Raw genomic sequence first — 19,557 nt, forward strand, 5'->3', positions numbered from 1 at the left:
ACAAAAGGGGGTGGTGATGGACGGAGCATCAGAACAAATCAAACACTCACACCCAGTCAAAAGATCTGGGTTTGATCCATCACCGTTCTTTAGCCCACTCTGCCACCCCAGTTCAGACATGGCTATATGCAAATCAGTCTGACCCTGTGCCTCATGGGAACAGTCCAGCCCGAACTGCCAAGCCATGCCTTCCCTGGACCGGAAACAAGCTTCCGAGGACCGGTTTCTGGCATTCCAGCCGTCTTCAGCCCGGCTTGCTTGAATCCAGTGGCAAAGTGAGCAAGGGACTCACGTCTGAGCATACCCTGCCACACTTATGGCGGCCAAAAGCGGTACAAAAGGGGGTGGTGATGGACGGAGCATCAGAACAAATCAAACACTCACACCCAGTCAAAAGTTCTGGGTTTGATCCATCACCGTTCTTTAGCCCACTCTGCCACCCCAGTTCAGACATGGCTATATGCAAATCAGTCTGACCCTGTGCCTCATGGGAACAGTCCAGCCCGAACTGCCAAGCCATGTCTTCCATGGACTCGAAACAAGCTTCCGAGGACCGGTTTCTGGCATTCCAGCCATCTTCAGCCCGGCTTGCTTGAATACAGTGGCAAAGTGAGCAAGGGACTCACGTCTGAGCATCCCCTGCCACACTTATGGCTGCCAAAAGCGGTACAAAAGGGGGTGGTGATGGACGGAGCATCAGAACAAATCAAACACTCACACCCAGTCAAAAGATGTGGGTTTGATCCATCACCGTTCTTTAGCCCACTCTGCCACCCCAGTTCAGACATGGCTATATGCAAATCAGTCTGACCCTGTGCCTCATGGGAACAGTCCAGCCCGAACTGCCAAGCCATGCTTTCCCTGGACCGGAAACAAGCTTCCGAGGACCGGTTTCTGGCATTCCAGCCGTCTTCAGCCCGGCTTGCTTGAATCCAGTGGCAAAGTGAGCAAGGGACTCACGTCTGAGCATACCCTGCCACACTTATGGCGGCCAAAAGCAGTACAAAAGGGGGTGGTGATGGACGGAGCATCAGAACAAATCAAACACTCACACCCAGTCAAAAGATCTGGGTTTGATGCATCACCGTTCTTTAGCCCACTCTGCCACCCCAGTTCAGACATGGCTATATGCAAAACAGTCCGACCCAGTGCCTCATGGGAACAGTCCAGCCCGAACTGCCAAGCCATGCCTTCCCTGGACCGTAAACAAGCTTCCGAGGACCGGTTTCTGGCATTCCAGCCGTCTTCAGCCCGGCTTGCTTGAATCCAGTGGCAAAGTGAGCAAGGGACTCACGTCTGAGCATACCCTGCCACACTTATGGCGGCCGAAAGCGGTACAAAAGGGGGTGGTGATGGACGGAGCATCAGAACAAATCAAACACTCACACCCAGTCAAAAGATCTGGGTTTGATCCATCACCGTTCTTTAGCCCACTCTGCCACCCCAGTTCAGACATGGCTATATGCAAATCAGTCTGACCCAGTGCCTCATGGGAACAGTCCAGCCCGAACTGCCAAGCCATGCCTTCCCTGGACCGTAAACAAGCTTCCGAGGACCGGTTTCTGGCATTCCAGCCGTCTTCAGCCCGGCTTGCTTGAATCCAGTGGCAAAGTGAGCAAGGGACTCACGTCTGAGCATACCCTGCCACACTTATGGCGGCCGAAAGCGGTACAAAAGGGGGTGGTTTTGGACGGAGCATCAGAACAAATCAAACACTCACACCCAGTCAAAAGATCTGGGTTTGATCCATCACCGTTCTTTAGCCCACTCTGCCACCCTGGGGTGGCAGAGTGGGCTAAAGAACGGTGATGGATTAAACCCAGATCTTTTGACTGGGTGTGAGTGTTTGATTGATTCAGATGCTCCGTCCATCACCACCCCCTTTTGTACCGCTTATTCTGAAAGAAGCATCTAGAACCTGCATACTATTAAGTTTGAGAGCAGCCCCAAGTAGCTGTTTCCTAAAATGGTAAGATTGAATATATACCAGGATTTTCCTGAGCTTCTTCTGTCCGAGGTTCAACTAACAAGGGTCCGTATGAACTCGCTGGATCTCAGTTTTCCCAGACTGATGCCGTGGCGACCTGTTGAAAGGCTTTAGTCAAAATCTGGATGACAAAAGTTTTAATAATGTCTCCTTCCAGCCCTTCTCCCAAGTCTAGAATCCTGATATTATTCTTTCTGGAATTGTTCTCAAGTCTCTCCAGTCTTTCCTACATATCCCTTTCCCTTTCCTTCAACTTGACCACTTCCTGAGTATTACCCTTCACCTCGAACCCCAGATCCCCCACCTTGTTTTCACAATCCTCCATCCAATACGTCAATGGAGATAGATTTTCCTCTAAACCCGTGCAAGTGTCCTGGATCTTCTTTTGATTTTTTTCTGAAGTAGAGAAATGCTCTTTGATCTCCGCAGATAACTGGCTCATCATCCCTTGTATAGTGTCCGAGCCCTGCGCTACTACCTCCTGGAACATCTCTATTAATTGATCTCCTTCATTCTGACTGCCTCCCCCCGGAGCTGTAGCTAACTCACTTAAAAGGGAGAATTTATTGGACAGGGTGATGGCAGAATTGATGGCAAAGGATCCCCTTGTACCACTACACCCTGTTTAATGTTTTCCATACTGCCCGGTGTATTAAGTTTGAAATAAGATCTGAATGAGGGAATCACCTTTGCAGGTGGTAGATTAGTGTGTTTCATTCTCTCCTTTACCGGGACAACTTTCCCTGCTTTGACTGGCAGCTTCCCATATTTATGTTTATTCAATGAGGCCCATAAAGGTTGGGTGGGCTGTGTGGCTTTTTGAGGAGGTGTTTCACTTCCAGGAAATGTGCTGGATCTTAGTTTGTACCTTTTGCCTAATAATGCCTCACTATCCGTAGTGAGGCTAGTAGGGAGGACAGATAAAGGCTTATGTAGTGTTAGAGGATCCCCCTTAGAGAGCTGTATTTTTTCCCCACCTTGGCGAGCAGGTAACTCCATAGACTTAGGGGCCATATGATACCTTGCCTTATCCCTTTTTATCTGGCTTATATCTATAAAAGGGCTAACAGGTAAGAGATGCCCTTCCGAAATGCCCATGGGCAAAGTACACAGCTCAGAATGAGACCAAAAAGTGCTCTGGGTTCTCACTAAGGAACAACATATACAGCGGGTACTGGTTCTACCACTATCAACATGATAGCAAGGGGGCAATTAAAAAACAGCACCGGGTGCGACAGCACTCACCGAGCGCTCCGGCTGCCTTCAGTAGCGGAAAAACAGGCTCAGAACAAATCCACAATCTGATCCACTAGTAGCCCCAACAGGGCAAAAACTTACCAATGACACCAATACCCCTTCACCACAATGGCAGGATCGCCCGCATCTCTGCCGGAATCAAACCCAGTGGCAGGGAGACAACACAGGAAAACGTCACAGGGTGTGTTTGAGACTCACCAAGTGCTCCGCTCCGACAGCTCTCAATAGCGGAAAGATCAAGGGAGAAAGCTATCCAATTCCACCAATTCCGCCGACTCCCCCCTACCACAGTAACAGCTTCTCCCGCGCCTCGTCTTCACTTTTTCCCACACACCTCGGCACCTCGTCAAAAAAAACAGGCGACTCCCAAGCTTACTGCACGCGCCCAGCTGCTCAACCACTCAGCCGATTAAAGTCCGCAGCCAGAAACACAGATGCCAACGGATCCAGAAGGAAACAAAAACAAACACCTGAGTGTGGCGGCCGATGTCCCGAAAACCGCCAGGGACCACAAGGGCAGAGCACACCCTGAAGACACGGAGAAACGGCCACCATGAGGTGGAGAAAGCGGGCAGGAAAAGCGTTGTCAAGCACATCATCCAGGCATCATCCAAGCATCACCATCGGGAGTCAGAGGTTAGTGGAGGACGGCTCGCGACCAGCTTCCTAGCTGGACGCCATGTTCCCTTGCCCTTTATTCTTCTTTTTAAATGTCTTTTTGTACTATGATGATCTCTATTTTAAATGGATTGAATAAAGAAATTGATGATGATGATGATGATGACAGTGGGACTCTGTGCACTTTACCCCTTCTGCAAAGTCACATGCTTGTGCTTTTTCTCCCTTAAACATGGTTACATTGTCAGACACACAATTAGCACATTTATTTACTTATAAACCCCTAGTAAATTGCACTATATGTACCCAGGGCCTGTACATTAAATACTACCAGTGGGCTGCAGCACTCACTGTGCCACCCATTGATGTAAAACAGTCTGCTACAGCAATTATCTATAGTGCAACTTTAATCTGCCATTTACACTTCCAAAATAAACCCTATGCCAGGCCTAATCCCTCCTTTATAATACCAATAAATCACCCCTAAGTTAAGGCCTATCCACTCCTAGTGCAGAGTGCACAGTATTTAAAGTGTAGGACACACGTATTACTTATCCTGACAGTGATGAAATCCTTTTTTTAAGTTTGAGTTTATTGAAATCAAAAGAAACAGAAAAAAGAAGAAACAGTCAAAATGGTACCACCATATAGATTATACAATAATAATGTAAAAATGAGAAAAATATTACAAAGTATCAATTAAAACATAGGAGAATGTCAAGCGAACCTTGCATAAGAAAAATCACCATAAGCATAACAATACTAAACAAATAACTGGTGACTAGGTAACGAAAATGCTAAAAGACATTGGGAGAGTCAGGGTGGTTTTTGAACCTCTTCGGATCTAGATTGGGAAGTATTTGTTGAGGGAGCAACAGAAGATAAATAATTGGCCAAGGGAAGCCAAAGGAGGTCACGTTTAATTGCCAAGGAAATGGGAGAGACATAGTTTGTGTCAAGGCGGTGATTAAAACAAACCGCATTCCACCAGGAGCGAAAGGTAACATTGTTAGCCTGTTTCCAATTGGAGGTAATGTGATGAAATGCGATAGCTAGTAAAAGGTCTATAAGCGTGTAATGTTGTGGAGGTTGATAATAGATAGAAGAAAGAGAGCCTAGAAAAATATTAGTAATAGAGAAGGAAAGTGAAACTTAATATTTTTTTTAATTTGGGACCAAACAAGTTTCCAAAACTGGAGAATAGAAGGGCAATCAAACAGCATGTGCTTTAGATCTGCAGAAGGGCATGAGCAAGACCAACAAGTGGAGTGAGTGTTTGAGGAAAAGGTCGACAACATTAATGGAGTAAATAAGATCCGATTATAAATGAAAAAATGGGTTGGCGTGGTGTTATCAGCCCTAGAGGTTTTATGAAGTTTCAGCCATATCTTGTCCCAGAATGGAACGGACCAATCCTTAGAAAGATCTTTTTCCCGGGCTCGTTCAATCTTAGATTTAACTCTTTCCGCTAAAAATTGGAGAAATTTATAGAGAGAAGAAGCGGAAGGGGAATGATCCAATGCAGATGACACAGATTGAAATATATTGGGAATGTCATTAGTAATAGGGAGAGATTGAAGGTATTGAACAAAAATGGGACAACGTGAATTATATTGTTAACGGAAAGAGGAAGGTAAGGAAAATTGAAATTGAAGATCGGTGAAGGGAAGAGGTTGATTATGCTAAATAAGTTTGGAAATCCATCTCAGACCGCGGGAATACCAGGTCTTCCAGAATATTGAACGAGTACGATTCCTAAGGAGTTTATTAAGCCAAATAGGCTGTAGGTGAATGGAATGAAAAGATGGATAAGAGGAGGATAAGAAAGGAATGAGAAGCTTACGAGAATAAGAAATGATAGGGTTTCGAAAGGAAGTCATGGTAGATGTAAAGGATAAGATTTCACGAAAATCAAAGGGAGTAAGAAAAGAATATTCTAGTTTAAGCCAGAGAGGAGGGTAGAAGGGAAGATCAGTCGAAAGACAAAGCACAATCTGTTTCAAGGAGAAAGCTCAATGATAATTTTTAAAATCAGGGAATTTAAGTCCACCAGTAGATTTATCCTTCTTCAAATTGACAAGGGCTATAGGAGAACATTTACCTTTCCACAAAAATGTAAGCAAAATAGAATCGATACTCTTAAAATAATGATCAGGAATATGAATGGGAATCATAGAAATGGTGTAAAGTATAAGTGGGGCTAACATCATTTTAATGGAGTCGAGATGGCCCCACCAAGAAAGAAAGAGGGGGTTCCATCGAGTAATGGAGGCATTCAACTTTTTGGAAATATGTTGAAAGTTTACTTTAATTGTATCAGACAGGTGGGGAGCAAACCAAATTCCCAAATACTTAATCTTCGATGGTTGCCAAGAGAAACCAGAATGTTCAAAAAGATCCTCTGACAAAGAGTGTTTAAAGGGAGAATTTCACATTTATCAACGTTGAGACGATACCCAGAAACTTTGAAAAAGGAAGAGACCTGATGCATGAAGAAGGGAAGAGAAGATTGTGGATCAGAACAGTAAAAAAGAATGTCATCAGGGTAAACCGAATGTTTAACTTGTTGGGGACCGAAAGGAAAACCCGAGATATTATCATCCTGTGGAATTGTAGTAAGAAAGAAAAACAAATAATAGAGGAGACAATAGACAACCCTGTCTAACTCCTCTCCGTAAAGGAAAATAATCCGAAACTATACCATTTACAAAAATAGACGCCGGGGGACCGGAATAGAGTAAATAAATGAGAGAAATACATTTAGGTGGAAAGCCTGCCCACTTGAGAGCCTGAAATATAAAATCCCAACCTATCCTATCAAATGCTTTCTCAGCATCTAGGGAAATAGCAGCCAGAGGATGATTAAGTGAAGGAGCTTTACTTAAAATGTTGAAATAGACCCGTGAATTGTCAGAAGAGAATCGCCCTTTAACAAAACCTGATTGCTCAGGCCCAATTAAATCAGGCAAAATAGGATACATCCTAAGAGCCAACATTTTGGCGAAAATTTTATAATTCGTATTCACCAAAGAAATAGGGTGATAGTTCTTACATAGAGAATGATCCTTATCGTCTTTAGGGATTATACAAATCAGAGCTTCTTGAAACGTACCGCGGGAAGAGCCAGAGTCAAAAAAGGACTGAAATAAAAGCAGTCGTTTTGGTAGGAGAAGGGAGGCAAAGTGATTGTAAAATTCAATGGTAAAACCATCAGGACAAGGAGCCTTTCCATGTCTTAACACCGAGACGCATGAGAGATTTCTGCCAGAAAGATGTCAGATTCGAGAGACCAAAAGTCCACATGATCCGAAGGAGGTGAAGGAATACATTGAAAATAGGAAAGTATGTTGGCCGGCTCAGGAAAATTTCTTGAGTATAGAGCTTTTTGTAGAAAGCGACCACTTCATTTAGAATATCCTTGTCTTTAAAGTGGGAAACACCAGAAGACCCTTGAATAGAGTTAATTTTCATTCTTTCTTTCCGAATTTTAAGATAATTGGCTAATAATTTCCCCATTTTATTCTGACCCCCATAATACCGAGAGCTACATTTTAATAAAAAGTTTGAAGCAGCATTTGTGGTAAATTTATTAAAAGTAAACTTGGCATCAATAAGATCTTTAAGAGAGGAATCAGTATTGGAGTGGTAATAAATTATATTCAAGTTGTTTGATTTTATTCAAAAGCTGGGTAGATTGAGCTTCCAAAAGCTTCTTCTTGTGTGAAACAAAATTAATGATAAAACCTCTAGCAGCTGCCTTAAAATAATCCCACACCATTACAAAAGGGGAATCAGGGGTTTTGTTAATCATGAAAAACTGTGTTGCAAAAGCAGTGAATTTAGAACAAAAAGTGGGATCAAGGAGTAATGAATTATTAAATCTCCATCTTCCTGGGTGGGGGGAAAAAGAATGAGATCGATATCAACAAAAACAGGTGCATGGTCTGAGATTAAAATAGAACCAATGTCAGAATGAATGGCATGTTGAGCTAAAGATTTATTTAGAAAAAGATAATCAATACGGGATTGTGAGTGATGGGAAGGAGAGTACAAAAATGGGGTGACAAAATCTCCAAATATCTACTAGAGCATTATGAGGAATAGTGTTAGTAAATTGAGAATGCATTTTAGAAGTAGAAAATTTAACTTTGGAGTTTCTATCTAAAATAGGGTCAAGGATTTGGTTACAATCACCTCCAAAAATAATATAATCATCATTAAGTGTAACCAATTTCTCTGAAATAGCAGGCCAACATTTTTTATCAAAACCAGTAGGAGCATAAACATTAAAAATAACAATAGGAATCTTATCTATAGTTAATTTAACAAGCATCCAATGACCCTCAACATCATGGTCTTGAGAGACAATAGAAACATTCAACTTGTCATGGCATAAAATTACAACTCCATTTTTCTTACCCGCCGCAGGGGATTTGAATACATGACCCACCCAACCACGTTTAAGTTTTGAGGCTTCAGCTTCTGAAAGGTGGGATTCCTGAAGAAGAGCCACATCAGCTTTTAGCCTAGCTAAATGAGATAGTACCCGTTGCCTTTTAATTGGGTTATTTAAACCTTTAACATTCCAAGTGACAACCCGGAAAGTGAAACGGAGAAGAAATCTGAGTAAATACTATGCTTAGTAGACTAAAAAAGAGAGATTGTTGAGACAAAATAAGATAGAAAAAAGTAAAAGCAGAAAAATAAAGAGGAAGAAGGTAGAAGGCTGAACATAGATTAGAAACAAGGAGATGAAGAGAAAGCCAACAAAAGCAAAGGGGAGAGAAGACGAGAAATAGCAAGAGGAGAGAGAAGAGAGTAGTAAAACAGAAGACAGTACAAGTCAAAAACAGACGACTGAGAAACATACCTACCAATACAAGACGAAGAAACGGGGGTGACGACGCCAGAAGACGACGACGACAACAAGATCAAACATCATCGAACAACCGATGGAAGACAGCACTGCACATGACTTATGAAAAACATTGGGGTGAGGAGGAAGAGAGCACACCTGTGGAGGAGAAAAAAATTAATCAAGAGAACTGAAAACATATGCTACATCACAATACAAAGATGTATATAGGAGAGCACATAATGCGAGAATCCAAACTAGAAACGACTAAAAAGAAAAATTAAAACTGATAAATTAATCAATTCTTGAAGTGTCCATGACATCAGATCCGTGCTGGCGAAGAAATTCTTGCAGAGCTAGGGGATCTTCAAATGTCGTAGTTTTGTCTCTGTAAGTAACCTTGAAGTGACAGGGATGGGGAAAGCAAATCTGACATTAAGAGCACGTAGCTGGGGGCGCATATCTAGAAACTTTTTACGACGGTCTGCTGTAACCTTAGCAACATCCTGAGAAAGGAACAGGTGATGACCCTCCCAGATATTCTGCTTTTTAGATTTGGCAGCTGATAAAACTTTGAGAAGGTCAGTACACAGTAGGAACAGCATGATGACACCTCGGGGTTTGGTAGATACTTTCGGGCCAAGTCTATGTGCTCGTTGGATACTGAAATTAGATGAAGCAGGCAGATCCAATATCTTTGGAAGAAAAGATTGAAAAAAGGCGGTGGGATTTGTTCCTTCAATGTGCTCCGGAAGACCATAAAGTCTAAGGTTATTCCTTCGGTTACGATATTTCAAATCCTCCGCTTGTCTTTTAAGAAGAGAAATGTCCGCCTCCAGGGATGAAATCCGGGAACATGATGTCTGCAGAGATTCCATCGATTGCTCCACTAGGAGCACACAGGATTCCAAGGAGGGCCATTTATCATGTACAAATTGTAGAGTCTTAGTAGTTTCCTCCATGAATGGTTTTAGGGCACGAATCTCAGCCAAGATTAAATCCATAGAAGCAGAAGATGAAGAAGACCCTGGGGAGGGAGGATCTTTCTTATGACGTTTAGTAGGAGTTGTTGTTGGAAGCTTACTTGGAGGAAGAATTTTCGGAGTAGCACCAGCTGCATAGTCGGATTTTTGAACAGGAATCTCCTCCATGTCTTGAAGAGGTGAGTCCGAGTCCGAACAAAGAGCAGCTTTAGCCGACGAGGGAAGTTTAAGATTTTGCAATTTCCCCATATAAATGAGATAAGATGATATGGAGACGAAACCAAATTCTCAGCTGCGCAAGAGAAGTAAATATAAGTAGCACAGGAGGAGTCCAAAGGAGAAAAAGTCACAAAAATTAAGATAAAAAATAGCAAGCAATAAGTGTCACTTCATGAAAGATGATATACTTCCCTTGTGAAGTAAAATGGCGGCTCTGTAGGTCTATGAAGAGGCGGAGGTAAGCCGAAGATGAAACACAGAGGAAATCATTTTAGATATAAAGTAGGTAATTGTTGAAGAAAGTCGAGCAATTTCAGCAGATATATTTGAGGAGAGGAACAGTTGAAATAGCCATTTTGCCCAAAAAACGGCATAGGCGCGATTATTGAAAAACAAAATGGCGTCCGTAATTAAAACGGACCGAATCGAGCCAATTTACGGGCTCAAATGCATCCAAATTGAGGCAAAAAACATCACATGCGGCTCACCACATTGTAAGGCAAAGGAAACTGGTGGCAGAGATGAAGAAAACCCGATGTAGCCAGAGTTGGCCGTCTGGAATCGGGAATCGGTTACGGAGCCTCGGAGCTAAGCCGCCATCTTGTGCGGCGCTCAAGCCACGCCCCCACAGTTCTGAAATCCTAATTTGTTGTTTTTTTCACTTCTTGTAAAGCTGTCTCCCCTATAGATTAACTATAGGGTACCTTATTACACTTAATAAGTGGTAACTTCAGTTTGGTTCCAGATAGAGAAATGGTTCCTTCACTCAATCGAATTGCAATTTAAACTGTCATTTAATGATAAAGTTGATAATAAAGTTGTTTTGTATGTTACTATTCTGAAAATGGCACTTTTATTACATTGGCATTTTTCTGCCTGTACCAGATGTGCCTTTCTGCCTGGGTCCATGGTGACATGATTGCTAATGGCTCTCCTGTGGTGCTCTGTGTATTACTTGCAGTCATGGGGGCAAATGGGCGTTGGGTGTGCCTGAGGGGTATACCCACCTCCATCCTGACTTCTAAGGCCTGCGTGCCCTGCCACTAACAAATGCAACTCACATCTAGACCTGCCTGCCCTGTGTTACCATAGACAGTTTGGAGCCAAACCAAGAAAAAAGGAAGTGTTAGTTAAATGGGGCATCTACAAACCACATTCTGGCACCGGGAATAAAAGTGTTGCCTTCAGAATCTCTCTTCAGAACGATCTTGGACATGTGGTAGATTCAGAAGAAGGATTCCCTTGGACCTGCTTGCTTTGTACACAGGCTCCCCAAAAGTGGGCTTGGCTGTTCGGGCTGGACTGTTCCCGTGAGGCACAGGGTCAGACTGATTTGCATATGGCCATGTCTGAACTGGGGTGGCAGAGCGAGCTAAAGAATGATGACGAATTAAACCCAGATCAGTTGACTGGGGGTGAGTGCTTGCAATGTTCAACACTCCGTCCATCATCCCCTTTGGTTTTGCTTTGTTTTCCCCAAAAGTGACTCCAAGGGTCAATTCGTTGAGTTCCAGTTTGAGCTGTAGGGAAGGAAAAGCTTCCAGAGGCCTCCCTGCAACTGGCATTTCCTGAACTTCAGGTAAAAATCCAGAAGTTTAAGGCTTCATGTAACCACAAAGTGTACTCTTTACATCAAACGACAACCGTTCTGCCATGCTTGCCAATGCAAATATCATTCAATGGCTGTTCTTTGCATCAGTCATGATGGTTGGCATCAGTAGTGACTGCCTACATGAAGCTCTAGCAGAGACTGGCTTTTCGTGCAAAAACAGTGACCATCCACTACACTCACCCAGCTCTCATGCCAAAAAGAACTTCTTGTGCCCCTCCCCAATGCAAACCTCCACCTGCAGGTCCTCGCATTCACTTAGACTCAAGAAGGTGAACTCTTCAGAGGGACAAAGCTGATCCCTGTCTCCAACCTGGTCTTCACTGCTGTCAGTCTGAACTTGTGACTTTATCCCACTCCAGTGAGACCAGATAACCGCAAGTGGAACTTTGTGCTCTTTGAGCCTATTTCCACATGAAATTAAAAAAATTCAAAACTCTGGTTCTACTTATTGGACTTTTTTTGTTTTAGTCTCATTGTACTTTTTAATAATAACATTATTTTTGTTGTGTTGTGTTTTCACTTTATTACAATTTGAATGATGTGTATGTTACGTGCTCCTTGACTCTTAGTTAGCCTGTCTGCTTTTGTACAGAGCTACCAGAGGGTTAAGCAAAGGTTTGGTTTGTGACTTTTGTGGTTCACTCTTACAAGAACTGTGTGCATTATTTGAGTGTGACTTCCACCCTTCCCAACAAAAAGTCAACATTCTGGCTTCACACTGTTTAGTGTGGCAATGTACACAACAGAGCCTCTTTCACATTAAACATAATGAATAAACACATATGAAAATAGTGATTTGCTTAATCTATATGCCATATGTGCTTGTAATTGTACTTGGGTATTGGGAATTTATTGGTTTTCCTTCAGTACTGCATGTAAAAAATATATGGAGATTTACCCAATACATTTGAAAAAGTTTGCTCTAAAACTAATATTTAAAAAAAAATGCACATATAATATTGTGTACATTAATTTCTATATAACATGCTTACTAATTTCTTTGCTGTCACATTTTGTGACAGAACATGCCTGCGCATGTAGTTTGCTTACAGAGCAGAACTCCAAGGCAGGATGCCCTCTCCAATTTGTTAGTGTGGGGTGTTCAGAGGATGACTTTCCCTGTGAATCGGGCTCACAGGGTGGATCTTGCGACTTGTCGTCAGCCGCGGCCCGTGCAGGTAAGAGCAATGGGACGGTGGAGCTGGGTTGGGGGGGGGGATTCAACAGAGGACCACAAGGGAAAATGAAATAAATAAATAATTTCCCCCCCGCCCTCATCTGTTGAAATCCCCCCCACCCCGCCTCACCACTCTTACCCGCATGGGCCGCAGCTGCTTGCCATTCAAACCATTGTAGAGTCAATATTTGGGTTCTCTCTGTCAGTTATATTACAGAGGGAGAAAAGGTAATTCCACCCTCTGTCTAACCCAAGTCAGCAGTTGAAAATGTGGGCCACCATTTTGAGTCCATCCACAACCTGTTCAAGGGATAATTACTGCCTTTCAAAAGTAATAGGAAAAATCACCCCACCTAACGTTCTTCTCTGGAGAGGGTTGTTTGCCCGATCTGGCTCAACATGAGTATGCAATTGCTTTTTCATATGGATGCTTTTGGTTCTCATCACAGCAGTAACCACATTAACTAGTGCTTCTAAAGATGGATGCTGTCATAATTATCACACAAAATTGTATTTATCTGTCACTGGGGTAAGACTAAGATGACAAGGACATCAACAGGGAAGAGGCTTTGACATAGAACCTCCCACCATCATCATTATAGGCTTAGTACAGTCACATCCCAAACAGGCTTCTGGCTTTCAAACCATGGGGCATACAATCAAGGGCATGTGATAATTATCGCAAATCGCGCTTAGCGCGATTCATATTATCGCTGTATTACATCGCCATGTTAGCGGCTTATTGTCAACGTTTAGCTAACAGGCGATGTAATTCCAGCGAATAACAGGAATATCGCGTGAAATCCTTCGAAGATTTCACAGCGCTAGGGAGAGGCTTGCTGATAGAGGAGTGTGGATCTAACATGGCAATCCACCTCTCATTATCAGTATGCCTATGTCATTTTAAAAGTAGGCGTTACATACCAGTTATTTTTATCGCTTCGCGGGTCTGCTGCACGGCTTGCTAATATCGCGAAGCCGTGTTAGCGAGGATTTCAATGTTGTTTAGCTAGGGAATGCCTACTTTGCATGTCATTAGCGATACATGCAAAGTAGTAAGGAAACACGCGTTAACGCTTGTTAGCGTGCCCTTGCAAATAGGGTGATGAAAAGATCGCCGCTTTTCGGCACTATGTGCCAAAAAAGCGGCAATGTTTCCCTTAATATTATGCCCCTTAGAATTTTATTAAACATGTCTACATAGAAGCAAGCATTTAAAATCTGATTCGTGAAATAAGCAAGTATGTGGTATTAACTGATGTATATTTACATATATGTTTCAATATTTCAGCTATTCATGAAGAGTCTTGTGAAGTTTACAGACATAAAGGAAATGCTTCAGGTTTCTACTCTATCGATACAGATGGAAGTGGCCCACTTGGACCCATGAGGGTGTATTGCAATATGACTGGTAATGACATCATTCAATATATATTTGTCATAGCATTTCCCTATCTTACTTTAAATGCATAATCTGTTCAAGTTGTTGAAAAACTGAAGATGCGCTTTATGCAGAAGCTATAGTTTTACAAGCTTAGCAACTCTTGCAACAATGAATTTTCATAAATATTCTCATCATATAACTGTATATTACTACTGTGTCAAGCAATACATTTGGTATCAATTTTCTAAAACAGCAGATATTGTGATAGATTATGGAATGTACTCCGATTCTGCACTTTAGTAACAGAACGAATTGCGGAAACGCAATGGGAAAATACTTAGGGCCTCATTAGGATGACGGGCGGACCTTGCCCGCCCGTCATCCCATCATAAATCGGGACCGCCCGCCATAAGGGCGGGGGTCCCGGGGGTGCTATTAGGATGGGCCCACCACAGTGGCGGGCACATCCTGTATTTTCAGCATTGTGGCGGGCTGTGCTCTCTGCACCGCCCGCCACAATGCTGAAAATGCACTTTCACATTGTCATTTACAAAGCGGCAGGCACCGCGCGGTGCCTGCCGCTTTGTAAATGACAATGAAGGGGGTACCACAGGTACCCCCTTCCAAATGTCGTGCCTTCTCCACGGTGACCCCCAAACCTCGCTGCTCTGCCACATTGATAAACGCAGCTCTGGTTAACTGCCGATCCCTTCCTCGGCATGCCACTGACATCTGGTTATCGATAGTTACTCTGTCGTGGGATATCTTATTTCTCGCTGAAACGTGGATTAAAGACTCTTCCAAACCTGACATTCAGCTGGCTACCCCCCCCGGCTACCGTTTGGTAGGTATCAATCGGGATAACGACAAAGCGGGTGGGGGCCTCGCCATCATCTTGAAATCTCACTTCCAGTTAACTGTTAAAAAACTCCCGAACTTAGGGCTCATCGAAGCTATGTATTTTACGATTATGGACTCATCCGCCATTATTATGGCAGGCACCCTCGTTTATAATCCCCCCAACGCTTCTGCTGCCTCACTCACCACCCTTTTGCATACGATAGCTGACCTTTCCCTCAGACACGCTTATTTTACGATACTGGGTGATTTTAACTTGCATGTAGATAATCCCTCGTGTGCTCACGCAATTCATCTTATTGAGACACTGCAAGGATTAACTCTGCCCCAACTAGTCAAAGGCCCTACCCATAAAGCCAGGCACACTCTTGACCTAATATTTTCCAATCTTCCTGGCATTTCCTCCCTTCCATCTCTGCCCCTTACCTGGTCAGACCATTTTCTTCTTCCTTTTGATTTTTCCGTCCCTATGCCGCCCCCACCTTCCGCTCTGAAGGGAGCGACGGGGAGAAAATGGCACAAAATCACCTGTGATGCCATCGATCCCTGTTTTTCCTATCAATTTGACTCAGCGAGGGACCTCAACGAAGAGGTAGTCAAATATAATTCTTCACTATTGGCTGCTATTGATTCTATTTCCCCTTCCATCCCCATTATTTCTTCCAGATCCAGACCCTCTGCCCCTGGTTTTCTTCTGCTTTACGAGAGGAAAAAACCCGGTGTAAAAAATTGGAGCGTAAATGGCGGCAGACATACGATATCGATTCTAAAGCGACTTACAAGCTGGCGCTGAATAAATTTCAAAAACTTAAACGTTCCACAATGAGAAGTTATTTCTCTCAGCTAATTAGTAACGCCGAGAATTCTACTAAATCCCTTTTTAAAATTGTGAAGGATTTTGTTAATCCCCCAGCCTTGACGACTCCCTGCCCGCCTAGTCAGACATTTTGTGATGATCTCTCTGACTTCTTTCAGGAAAAAAATATTAAATTAATTGCCCCTTTTGAACCAGCTCCGTCTCCGCCTTTATTACGCGACACCTCCGAGCCTCAGACAGGTATATTTAATTCCTTTGAAGAGCTTAGTCTTGAGTTGGCCACTAAACTATTTATCCAAGGTAAATCCGGATCTCCCCTAGACCCGGTTCCCGCGAAGGTGATGGGCAATCTTGCCCCTGTCCTGATCTACCCGCTCCTTTCCATCTGGAATTCTTCGCTAAAATCTGGTCTTTTTCCCTTGGCATGGAAGCAGGCTATGCTGGTTCCCATCCTGAAGAAAACCACTGCAGATCCCTTACAACCTTGTAATTACCGCCCGATTTCCCTACTGCCTAAACCTGCAAAGATCCTGGAAAAGACGGCTCAGTACCAACTGGCTAGCTATTTGGAAGCTAACAAACTGCTCCACGACTCCCAGTCGGGTTTTAGAACCGGCTATAGTACTGAGACCGCTCTTCTTGAGGTGTCGGAGACCATTCGCGAGTGTGTGGACAGGGGCGAGGAGGCCATGTTAGTCCTCCTCGACCTGTCCGCCGCTTTCGACACGGTGTCCCACGAAATCCTCCTTGATCGCTTACGACAAGTGGGCATCGGCGGTAAGGTCTTGATGTGGATTAGATCATTTATTACCGGCCGGACACAGAAAGTGTTTATCCGTCCCTTCGAATCCGAGGCCAAACCTCTGCTGTGTGGAGTACCTCAGGGCTCTGCCCTGAGCCCGTTATTCTTTAATGTTTACTTAGGCCCTCTTGCTAGGGAGGTGGAATCTTGGGGGGTCAGAGTGATCTCCTATGCTGACGATACACAGCTGGTATTTTCATTCCGAGATCACTCTGACTCCAATTTTTCCAATTTGCGGAACTGTCTCAGTAACATTTGTTCATGGATGACCGCAAACCATCTTGTTTTAAATACCGACAAAACCGAGGTTTTGTTTTTTAATAAAAAAACTCCACTTCCCAGCTCCTTGTGGTGGCCACCTGTACTGAACCCCCCCCCCCCTATCCCCGTCCAGATGGTGCGCAACCTTGGTTTTCAATTTGATACTGCCCTATCTTGTAAAGCCCAGATTAACAAAGTTTCTTCAGCCTGCTTCGGCAAACTCCGCATGATAAGGAAAATCTTTCCTTATCTTCCATTGGATTCTCGTCAGACCGTTGTTCACGCTCTGATCACGTCACATCTAGACTATGCTAACAGTCTCTATGCCGGCGCTCCCCGCTACCTCAAAGATCGTCTACAAACAGTACAAAATGCTGCGGTCAGACTGATTGGAAATATTCCGTTTCGCCACTCGGTATCTTCTTACCGTAACAAACTTCACTGGCTCCCCATTTCCCACCGTATTCAGTTTAAGACCCTTGTCCTGGCCTTCCGCGCTCTTAACAATCTTGGCCCGGTTTATTTGCAAAGAAGACTTAAACTTTCTCAATCGGTCAGAACGTTGAGATCCAACAGCCTCCGCCTCCTGGTTGTACCTAGATTTCGCCGCTCCAGGAGCGGTGGCAGAGCCTTCGGAGTAATCACGGCCAAACTCTGGAACAGTCTTCCCCAGGACCTGAGGTTTACCGAGACGGATTCTCTGTTTTGCCAGAATTTGCTGCTGCGTTTTGCCAGCTTTCACCTGTTTTACCTAGTACATCAGCAGTACTCTGGCTGGAGGATTCTCCATCTTTAGGTTTCCCTTGGGTGATAAAGTTCAGGATTACTCCTTCCTGTGACCCTACGAAAGCCTGCTGAGCGGCCTTTCTCTTTACTTTTGAATAACCAGATTTGTGTACTCAAATTCTCTTCATTTTGCTTGCAATGGGTACGCGAATGTCGTGTGCCCCCTTGCCCACCAGATATTAACTATGACTATTGCGCTAACACCAGTACTTTATAAAAACTATAGATAAACTTGTAAGACGACTCGCCCGACGGGAGAGGAAAAGGTTATAGTTACTTTCGCGCATGAGTAACAGGGAATGAAAGGATGGTGGTGGCTGTGGCTTATATACGCCTGTACCAGCGGGCCAGCAGTGGGTAGGGAAAAAAAAGAAGCCAATCAGGAACCAGGAGGAACGCAGGCCCGGAGGCCAGTGAAGAGGGGGGCAGGGTGTTTGGAAGTGGAACAGAGCCGGAGGCCGCCAAATCCCTTCCAGGGGCCGCCATGCAAATATGTATCCATCCTCAGAGGATTATTATGTTAAGGATATATATTGGCGTGGCGGCCCCTGGGGTTTGGCGGCCCTGTGCAGATACACAGCGTGCACATGGCAAAGGCTGCCTCTGGTTACAGGTTGAGGAGGTAATTAGCCTACTCAAGCAAATAACAGAATTCTCGTCAGGGTGAAACACAAGCGAACTCTAATTAACCTGTGCTCAACCCTCTGGTAGCGTGGCAAAAAAAGCAGTCAGGCTTTGCTTAGAGGCAATGAGTAAAGTAGTTATACTGCACAAAACACAGTAACAAAGGGAAAACAAAATGCAAGAAAAATCCTATACCAATTTAGAAAAATAGAGTAAGATTTAATAAATTATATGACACCAGAATGACACAAATTCAATTAATAGAACAGGAAATATGCAATTTGAAATATGTTTTGTAGAAATCAAACACAAAGAAGTAAAAAGCACCAACATCGGTAATCTTGAGCCCAGGCCGAAGTCACAAGTTCAGGCCAACAGCGATGGAGCGGGGGCAAGATACAGGTCTGCGTTCAGGCTGCTGAAAAGTACCTTGTGGCCTGGGCATCGAGATACTAAGTCCTCGCGTCGAGCTGCGAGGGTGGGCATTGAGGATCTGTCGACAAAGAATTGTGATGTGAGGTCCAGCATGAAGATGCATTATACAGCTGCGGAGCTGGTGACTGTTGACAAATAGCTGCAATGCGAAGTCCTGCGCCATTGTCAAGGAATCCGGTGGGGCTTGAGAAGATGTGCACTGCATTTCGTCGGCACAGGGGAAAAGATGAATTGTGCTGGGCTGATGTTGGCATCAAGCTGCTTCGGCATTGCAAAAGCCACCAGGGATTATGAGGACTTGCTCTGAGATGTGTTGCATCACGGATGAGTCCAGAGTCGATGGTGGACTGTGTCGCGCTGCATCAAGTTGCGTCGACATCGAATAAGCCTGTTATGTCCCTGTGGCTTGAACAGGGGGCCATTTGCCTGACCCTTGGAGTTTCCTTGAAGTCCTTGGTCCATACAGGTTCAGCAGGGCAGCTTATAGTAGCATCGAACACGAAGGACCCGGTTCTGGCTCCATCAGACTGCACAGCCATTACCAATCTATGAATCCAATGAATCAAATTAATCTTCAGCTCATCCTTTTATCCGTTTTTTCTTCTCTACTTTTTTCTCTCAGTTTCACCTTTAAATATTCTTCAATTCATTTTACTCATTCACATGTGCATTCCCATTTTTCCTCAAACACAGGAGAGCCAAATGTTTCCATGTCACGATTTATTTAGAAAAACCCAATGCATTTCGGGACCTCCCTTCGTCAGGGGTATCTAGGAAAACAAATCATTTAATAATGAATCACCTACTATTCTGAATTAGACTATTGATACAATACATAAATTAAAAACGTCATTTTGATAAGCCCAAATAATTGACTTCCAA

The 19,557-nt window shown here is 43.8% G+C and overlaps 1 protein-coding gene across 1 annotated transcript in view; it reads left to right on the forward strand.

Moving 5' to 3' along the window:
* The window catches only part of LOC144824267 (contactin-associated protein-like 5), a 1,441,011-nt gene that overhangs the window by 844,470 nt on the left and 576,984 nt on the right, over nt 1-19,557 (forward strand). The window contains exon 13 of the mRNA XM_078683402.1: nt 14,000-14,119. Coding sequence (XP_078539528.1) covers nt 14,000-14,119 — 120 coding nt within the window. The remainder of the gene's footprint in view (nt 1-13,999; nt 14,120-19,557) is intronic.

This window comes from Lissotriton helveticus, chromosome 3_1, assembly GCF_964261635.1.
Source record: "Lissotriton helveticus chromosome 3_1, aLisHel1.1, whole genome shotgun sequence".
NCBI lineage: Eukaryota > Metazoa > Chordata > Amphibia > Caudata > Salamandridae > Lissotriton > Lissotriton helveticus.